This window comes from Aulonocara sp. 'chitande type north' Nkhata Bay, linkage group LG18 (genome assembly GCF_057382095.1).
Source record: "Aulonocara sp. 'chitande type north' Nkhata Bay isolate Kocher_YH1m ecotype deep benthic linkage group LG18, A_spYH_male_GT1.1, whole genome shotgun sequence".
Classification (NCBI taxonomy): domain Eukaryota; kingdom Metazoa; phylum Chordata; class Actinopteri; order Cichliformes; family Cichlidae; genus Aulonocara; species Aulonocara sp. 'chitande type north' Nkhata Bay.
The window spans coordinates 37202790-37212693 of NC_141361.1; the positions used below are offsets into that span (position 1 = coordinate 37202790).

At 43.6% G+C, this 9904-nt stretch overlaps 1 protein-coding gene across 1 annotated transcript; it reads right to left on the minus strand.

The window, feature by feature from the left end:
• Positions 1–7602: 7602 nt before the first annotated feature.
• LOC147309124 (uncharacterized) lies at positions 7603–8628 on the minus strand. The gene has a single exon (XM_086273310.1). It carries the CDS (start codon positions 8626–8628, stop codon positions 7603–7605), a length of 1026 nt encoding a protein of 341 aa, XP_086129436.1.
• Between the last annotated feature and the right edge of the window lie 1276 nt (positions 8629–9904).

The following is a 9904-nucleotide window of genomic DNA, read 5'->3' on the forward strand; positions in this document are numbered from 1 at the left end:
TGGGACTCTCCTCAGCTCTTACTGGGACAGTGGCGTGGCTGCCCCTCTGTTGGTCTTCCTTGGTCTCTTGTGTTCTGGGGGCCTCTGGATGTCTGGAGTTTTGATCTCCTCCATACCTGCTTCATACCCTGGAGGACGGGGCTGTGGCCCCCCCACACTCCCTAGCAGATCGTTACATGGAGAAACCTTTGGAATGCAAGCATGCTGATCCACACAGGTATGCACACAGGTGTACACACGGGTATTCACAGACGCGGACTACAGCTTTCTTAGCTGCTGCCTCAAAGCACATTGTGCGCTGTCTATCTTGCGTGCTGCACAATATCGTTTATTATTTAGTATCTACTGATATCTACTGCTAGCTAGTTTATTGTGATGGTGCTGTTTTTTTTATTATGTTGCTCTTTGTTGTTTGCTTTCTCTTCTGTTTTTTTTCTCCATACAGGTGACCCAGGTGTTTTGTTTGTTTTGTTTGTTTTGTTTTTTTCTTTCTTCCCCCCCTTCTCACCGTCTCTTCTCCCCTTTGGTTTTCTTTCTCTCCCTCTCTTTCTTTCATTCTTTCTCCCTGTCCTATCCCCCAGTCATGTCTGTCCCGTTTGTAGCAACTGAAAATAAAATAAATTCATAATTATAATAAAGGTCAATCAAATGGACCAATATGGCAAGGCCATGATGATCCACTTGGTAAAATAAATCCGCTTGGCATCTTTCTTGGCCTTAAGACAACAATTCTGATGGCTAAAGATCCAAACAGGACACAAAAAAGAAAAAAAAGAAAAAAAAAAAAGAAGAAAAGTTGATAAAATAAATAAAACATTTTTTATTGTTCGATACATATGCGTACTGAACCGAAAGCACTGTATCGAACGGTTCAATACCGATACAAGTATTGTTGCACCGCTAATGTGTGTATATATATATATATATATATATATATATATATATATATATATATATATATATATATATATATATATATATCATAATCTGACAATACATATAATATTGGCCAAATTGTATTTACATTAACACAGTGAGATGATTTTAGTCTCATGAACAACATTAACTAATTGTTATTTACTGACTAATCTTGAAATGACTGTTCAGTACAGAAATTAAGCCTAACAATCAAAACAATGTTTTACAGTCCTGTGGTCTCAGTCTCAGATACTCAACTAATCAAAGTGATGTCATGACAAAAATGAGTGACCAACAAAACATTTTTTCTCCATTTCTGTCAAATAAAGCTGAATATAACGTTTCTTGCGGTTAGTATCATGGTTGCTAGGCAACCTGAACAGCGCGACGGAGGCTAGACCGTCCCATTTCACAAGCCTCTCACTTCCGCACTTCTCGTACTTGTAGTATGCACTGTACGTAGTACGCTTAGTGCGCGTACTTCAAGCGTGCAGACCCTGAATTGGGACACAGCCTCAGTTTTGCTTCCCTTGTCTCGTCTCGTCAATTACTTCCAGTTGTGTTCCCCACCTGTGTGTAATCTCTCGGTGTTCTTCTGTGTGTATTTAAGTCGTGTCTTCTCATGTTCTAATCGCTGGTCTGTCTGTTAACCTCCTGTAAATCCCATGTGAATCTGCTGTGAATTCTCCGTGTGTTTTCCCTACCATCCACCTTCCTATGCCTCTATTCATCCTCCGTCATGTTTGTGTTCAAGTTTAGTGGTTTAGTTTTTCCCAGTATAGTTTAGCTTTAGTTCCATTTGCTGTTTACTACTTGTGTTTTTTTTTTGTTTGTTTTTTTTACAATAAACCTCCTTTGTACCTCCACATGTGCCTGCACTTTCTTCACATGGCTCATCCCACTCGCCATGACTACATCATACTGAATAAAACATCAAGCCCATTTTGGAAATTTTTTGGTTATTCTAAGGACTCAGTCACTCTAGAGTAAAAAAGGGTGACAACCTCCTATAGGAATCAGGAAAAATCAGTGATTGCTTGAGGATTCCTTTGACTTTGTAGCAGTCAGAGGCTGACTGCAGCTAGTAGCAATAACACTGAACATGCACCTACTGCTGGTTACCCAGCAGTAGGTGCATGCAATTCTTGCTTCAAATCTGTCAAGTTCTGGCTGAACTCTGATTGTAATTAGTTGTGAATTTCTGTTTAATGTGAAAATGTCTGTACGTGGATGGCAATAGATTTGCAATAGGCAGCAAGAAATTTGACTTGTATCAATTAAGCACAACCATCAGAAACAGGTTGCATGCATTTGTTATCTTGACCCGATTCAATTACATAGTGATAGCAGACTCAGTCAGTCTGACAAACTCTTGCACCAAACTCACAGATGAGGTCCAGACAAGCCACAATATGCTCACTGACCGACAGCTTGAGATTGACAAGTCATTAGTCAAAGAGTTTGCACCTTCACAGTCAGATCCACGTGTTGCTGCTTACATACCAGGGGCAAAATATGCTCATTTTGAGGCTTTAAAAAGGGAAATTCCCTAATGGTGGCTGTGTCCATCTTTATGACCATCTTTGATTTGACCATGGATACTTTTTTTTAAGATGATAAACAAACACAACAATAACTGGTGATAACTTAATGAAAAGAGCTCAGAAAAATGCCATTTTACATTTCACTAAAAAGAAAATTATCTGAAATGGCATTTGAAGAACGAAAAACTGTCTTTCACGGAATTTGGAAGAGCAATCAGCGAGCAAAATAAAATACCACCCTTAATAAAAAAGTTTTCTGTTTTCAACCACCCAATAATGAAAATAAATCTTATGCTGAGATTACGCTAGGCACAGGAGATACATATACACATACAAGAGGGTAACCAGCCAATCTGGCACACAGTTGTGGTTGAAAGTTTACATAGACTCACCATATGCTTGAAGGTCATGGTAATTCTGGGCTTTTAAAATTATGCCTAATGTTTGTTGATGGCTACCAAATGTGTCAATGTGCTGATTAAAAGCCGGATATTACAGTGACATTCATTCATCCTAAAAATATGGCACATTGTAGCTTTAAAGAAAAACAGATTAATGAAAATAAGTCAGTCACTTTTATTAATGCTGCACAAATCCCTTCCCACACATAAACTTAGTGTCCAGAATTTTAAAATGACATTTTTAAATGGATAGCAGTTGTTTAATCAATATCTGCACAAACTTGGCTTTCATTCATTAGAGATCAGAGTGATTTTGAAAGGAAACATAGAGAAGGGACAGAGATAGTGAACAGTGAGTATACAGCAGCCCAACAGAAGATCCCCAGGCAACAAACAGATGTTAGCGTTACTGAGGAGATAAGAAAGATGTCAATAATAAGTACCGCACTGTAAGAACTGAACTGGTTTGGTCTTTGGCATAAATGGGCTGAAAATGTACTCTGCTTAATCCCCAGCTGGAACAGGTGCTAGTTTTGGTCCTGCAGGATCTGGCACAAATGAGGCCGTTTTTTAGTTTGTTAGCCTGTTTTGGTGTTCAAATTTGTAGTGCCATAGCTGCCAACATAGATAATGATTTTTTTATTTTTCCTTTTACTTCAAAGTGACTGCCACAAGACAGGTTTCTCTGCAGCAGAATGTTTGTTTTGTCTGAAGACAACTGAACATATTGATTCAAGAATATTCAAGAATAGTGTCATATGAATATAGTAGTACATACATTATATGAAAATTAGACCCAGATGCTAAATGGCTATTTTCAGTGTAAGAGCCATTAATCATTATCTTAATGCAAGGTAACTGAAATGTATCCACTCATGTAGATGGCTTAGGTTCACAAAGAAGGCCCAGTTTTGATCACGGATGGTTCCTCAATGAGCATGTCTTAATTTGGTTGTTACCTTGAGACCAACATTTGTCTCTTATCATTTGTATGATGGAGAACAGCTGTGTGGGTCAAGGAAATTTTATAATTGACAGCATGCATCAGCAGAATGCAAGTGTTTTAGGGGAACAACTGGCTTCTTGTTAAACAAAAGAGGAAAGGAAATAACAATGAGCGGTAAAAGGATTATAAGGGAGTGAGGGGTGATTGAAGCAGACTTCAATGGAGGTGACGTGAACAGAGGTGAAAAGATTGTAAATAATGGTAAACCTTTTTTTTTCCCTACTCTTCTTGGGCACTTAGAGTGTTTGTTTCTACAAGACTAACTCACCTGTTCACACAAGCACTTTTTTCTATACATTCACACTCTGGGGCCCGTTCTTCGTACGTCGCTTACTACATCCAAGATCAAATGACACATCCAAGACCAAACCATCGCGCTAACCGTGACCTCGCTAATCCGGTTCCCCGAACACACCTGCTGTTGACGATTAGTACAGCTGGATGAAGTAATGTGAGATCACTGGGTGTCGTAAAAGGGGCTACGTATTGATAGTAGAAACATTGATCGGCAACCCTCTGATTGGTCGGCGAAAATGTCGAAGGAGCGCGCTCGGTATTTTTCGGCAGCAGAGCAAGAACTCTTGAGTGAGGGATTTCAGGAGTTTCAGAGTTTAATCAGAACGCAAGGGAACACTGCAAAGGCTGCAAAAGCAAGGAGAGAGGGCTGGCAGAAAGTTGCTGACAAATTAAACTCGTAAGTAATTTAATAATAACAATAATAATGGAGTGGATTGATATAGCGTTTTTCAAGGCACCCAAAGCGCATGACAATGCCACTATTCAGTCACTCTCACATTCACACACTGGTGGAGGCAGCTACAGGTGTAGCCACAGCTGCCCTGGCGCAGACTGACAGAAGCGAGGCTGCCATATCACGCCATCAGCCCCTCTGGCCAACACCAGTAGGCGGTAGGGTAGATTTATTATATTACACTATATTATCCAATATTATATTACATTATATTATATTGTGTTATATTATATCCCCTTTCACATTAGAGCCACAACAGGACCCACTAGAACATGGGAACAAGTAAAAGTGAAATATAAGAATATTCTACAGAATGGTAATATTTATCACTTATATTGCTTTTCGTCTCTTGGAAAGAGACCCTGGAATAATCTGTTTGTTTGTTTATAACAGCAACCAAGAAAAGGGCAGAGCAAAAAAAAAGACAGGTGGTGGTCCTGCACCCCCTCGTCAACAAGTTGGTTAAGTAAATAATACCCTCACGGGAATATCCATATCTCTCAATGAGCACACTGTCGCGCTGAGCTAAAGGATCCTGTCTATCCCGCAATATACGCTGAATTCTGAGGACTCTCCTTATCAATCTTGCAATCCTGTCCGTATACCTTCCGCGTATACGGACAGGATATGACTGCGACAGACTTCCCAAATCCACCTTCGTTTTTATAGCCGTGGTCTCCCATCTTGATTACACGAAGTAATTTCCAATTACTACTCTGAAATATGAATTACATCTGTAATAATCACATACATGTAATAGAATGTTAATAGTGCATTTCCCTTTTTTAGGGAATGACCTGTATGTATCTGTGTGAAATCAATAAAAGGATCAAGTGCTGCATTATCTTCAGCTACATTGATGTTATTTATTTATGGTGAAACAGTGGTGGAATATCGCTGTTGCTTTCGTATAAATGAAGCGGACATACCTGCGTGGCCGCGATCTAATCCTGTTTACATAAAGTAAACCTGCTCCCGAGCAGGTTTACGCTTACGGCTCTGTTGCTATGGCAGCAAGTCCCGGATGAGCTTCGGGGAACCGAACGATCCAAGATCACGCGAAATCGTCAACAATCTAATCCAGCTAACCTACTTAGCGAGGTACGAAGAACGGGCCCCTGATATCAGGGCCGACTGTGATTTCAGCATCATGTCTTATGATACTTTGGCATGCAGATTGGAGCAAATCAAACCTACATTCTTATTAGTAGATGATCTGCTGTACCCACTGAGTCACAGCCAACCCTGAAGATATGGGTACATCTGATATTAAAACCCTTAAGCCCCAGATGGGGTTAAGCATCCAAAATCAACTCAGTATTTTTATCTGCAAAACAAACTCTCAATTCAATTTAATTTCAGTTTTATTTATATAGTGCCTAATCACAAACAGTTGCCTCAAGGTGCTTTATATTGTAAGGCAAAGGCTGTACAACAATAAAGAGAAAACAGAAAACCTCAAAAATCATATTGACCTCCTATGAACAAGCACTTTGGTAACGTTAGGAAGGAAAAACTTTCTTTTAACAGGAAGAAACCTCAGGCACAAACAGGCTCAGGGAGAGGCAGCCATCTTCTGCAGCCGGTTGGGGTTGAGGGTACAAGAGTGGAGGAAGGTCCACACAGCGAGACTACATTGTATGCAGACGGTGCAATATTACAAAGAGATAGGAAACTGTAAGGTGATGTTAGGAGAGAGTGTGGCTAGGCTGCATTAGATGGTTGTCTGTAGGCTGGGTCAGGAAGCCAATACAAGGTAGAGGTAAGGATTAAAGGAGGGAAACTGCCAAGAAGTTGTTTGGGGTGTCCTCGGGACAAAGGAAAGAAGCCAGGAAGACTTGGTGGTGGAATAAAGGAGTACGTAAAACCTTTTCAAAAGAAAAGGCTAGCAAAGAAAATGTGGGATTAGCAGAGAAATGAAGAAAGTAGACCAAGGGACTGAGAGGCTAGAGACAAAAACAAAGGAAGAGACTTATAGTGAGACTGGACACTATGGAAAGACCACAACATATCGATAGGTTAGGCAGACAGATCCACCTAGAAAGGATGTGTAGCAGGTTAGAGTGGTTAATGATAGAAATGGAATAGATTGTGCAAAGAACATGGAATGAAAGGAATACAGAGAGAGAGAGAGGAAGACAGACAGGGCTATTAGTGAATCAGGAAGTGCAGAGGATTAGTAAAGAGGAAGTTAGGTCAGTTATGGAGATGTCTAGGAGAGAGATCGGTAGACTATTTTAACATATGATGTATTTACATGTTAGAATTGATAAATCATTTCATAAGCCAAAGCATCTCTTTTTCTCACTTCATGCAGAGAAAAAGCACTACAGGTGTGAAATTTGCTGTGACAGTGTTGATGGAGAAGTACAGAGATGATTATCAGGAGTTGCACTGCATTTTGAGGATCTAGAGAAAGCATATGAAATGGTGTAAAATAGCATTTATGTGAGGGTGCTGCAGATCATCTATGAGGACAGCAAGTCCACCCCAGACAGATCAGCGTCAAGGATCATTTTTGATTGAACGATAGCAGCGACAGTGAAAGGGAAGGTTTACAAGATGGTAGTGAGACCTGCTATGATGTATGGTTTTGAGATGGCGGTGCTGACAAAAAGACAGGAGGTGGTAGAGTTGCTTTCATTGAGAGTGAACAGAATGGACAAGATTAGAAATGAGTATATGAGAGGCAAAGCTGAGGAGGAATAGTGGTTATATTGGACAAAGGATGCGGAATATGGAGGCATGAAGGAAGGAAGAAAAGATTAAAACCTCAGAATATATTCATGGATATTCAGAAGTTACATGCAGAGGGTCGGTGTGACAGATGGAGGCAGATGATCCACTGTGGTGATCCGTAAAGGGAATGATTGAAAGAAGAAGATAGCAGTAAAGCTACATCACTAATTATATTTATACATTTTCTTGAGCCTATTTCAGCTGCCATACAGTGAGAGGGTACACCCTCAATAGGTCACCTATCTATAACACAGACAGATTTACACTGACATCTGTGGGCACTTCAAAATGATGAATGGATGATGAAGCTGCTGCTGCAGGCGAGGATGATGAAGCTGATGCTGCAGGCGGGGGCGAAGACACGGAGGCTGGACCAGGCGAGGGCGAAGACACGGAGGCTGGACCACGCGAGGATGCAGACACGGAGGCTGGACCAGACGAAGATAAAGCTGATGCCGACGCTGGACCAGGCGTGGATGAAACTGGTGCTGAAACTGGACCGGGCGAAGGTGAAGCTGAGGCTGAAGCTGGACCAAACGAGAATGTCGCTGGAGGCGGTGGTGTGGAAGCTGGAGACGAAGGCGCTGCAAGCGGTGGCGTGGAAGCCGGAGATGAAGGCGCTGCAGGTGGTGGCGTGGAAGCCGGAGACGAAGGCGCTGCAGGCGGTGGCACTGCAGGCGGTGGCACTGCAGGCGGTGGCACTGCAGGCGGTGGCACTGCAGGCGACGGCGTGGGAGCCGCAGGTGGTGGTGCTGCAGGCGATGGTGATAGCTGGATGGGCTCCTCGGTCCCCCCAGTGAAAGCAGCAGGCTGAAGCGGTTCCTGAGACCCCTCAGCGGAAGCTGCTGATGATGGCGAAGGCTGGACAGGCTCCTCTGTCCCCCCAGCAAAAACAGGCTCAAAAACAGTAGGCATGGGCGCCCCTGGCACACACAAAAAAAACCCAGCAGGCTTGTGGGCCTCTGGCACACATGAGGAAGGCTGCAGCTGCGCAGAGCACTGACCCTGCTCAGGCAGTGACAGCCGGGTGCAGTCCCTAGCTGGCATCTTGGCCTCCAGGGGTCCAGAGTAAGCTGAGGGTTGTAGCCCAGCCTCTGGAGAAGCCCTGGAGTGAGTAGCAATCTCTAACGTTGCCAGCTTTTGAGGAACAGGTCCATTGTGAAACAGTTTGTCTCCCTGCTCAGAAACAGCGGTGGAAAAACAGTCCTTTAAGGGGTGTATGGGCATAGCTTCCTGTAGAGGGGCGAGTGAAGATCGCGACTGAGCCATGGACTGAAATGTGGGTTGCAGTAATGCTAGTGGTGATGGTAGCTGAGTGGCTGGCAGAAGTGGTGGCAGAACAGGTAATTGTGCTCCTAGGGTTGAGCTACTGACTGGGAAGCTAATGGCTGGACACAAAACTGAGCCGGTGAATGGTGTTAAAGGCCAGGCTCAGAAGGAGCGATAGAGACACAGTCTTTCGGTTTTGCAAAGAGTTTATAGATACCCACTTGGGACGGTCCGTTACCACGAAGGTAGGTAAGCTATACATATTGTCTCTCATCCCACTCTGAATTACTTAGCACTTAGTTCCTCCTACGCCGAGCGGCGCATCGGGCAGCTAGTGATCTCCATCGATGTCGGTCAGCAGCGACTGCTTCAGCTTCGTCCCAGGCAATGTCGACAGTTCTCAGATCGTCCATAAATGTTCGACGCCATGTGGTCTTTGGTCGGCCTTGCTTTCGCTTGCCAGTGCGTGGACGCCATGTCATGGCAATCTTAGCTGGGCGATGAGGGGTAGGCGTAAAATATGTCCCGCAAAGCGAAAGCGCCTTTCTGCAACAACATCGGCTAATGGGCGGGTGCCTGCTCTTCGTAGGACCTCCTCATTTGTTATTCGGTCCCGGTAGGAAATTCTCAGGATTCGCCGCAAGCCACGTTGTTGAAGCACGTTCAGGTGTTGAATAATTGCACTTGTTGAGCGCCAGGTTTCACTAGCGTAAAGTGCAGTAGGGAAGACTACAGAGTTCAGTAGTCTGATCTTGACCCTTACATTCAGGGAGGTCGAGTTCCAAATAGGTTGGAGACGTCGCAGGACACCAACTGCCTTCCCTACTCTGGCGTCGACATCCCGATCAGAGACCCCGTCATTCGAGATGATGCTGCCAAGATATGTAAAATTCTCCACCTCTTCAGCACGTTGTTGGTTGATCATGACAGGAATGCGGGCACGTGCATAGCCAACTCGGAGTACCTTGGTTTTTTTTGCGCTGATTCTTAATCCAACTTTCGTTGCCTCCCTCTGCAGGGCCGCGGTCAACTTTTGGAGGTCTTCCTGAGTCGAGCCCAGCAGGGCGATGTCATCTGCGAAGTCCAAGTCAGTGAGATTACGCGCTTCGTGCCAGGGCACACCGATGCCAGCTTGGTCAACTGATCGTCGCATGATGAAGTCAATTGCCAACAGGAAGAGGAAAGGGGATAGCACGCATCCTTGTCGGACGCCAGTATTGATCTTGAAGAAGGCTGTGCAGCCGTCATCCATCCGGACGCAGCAACGGGAGTTGGA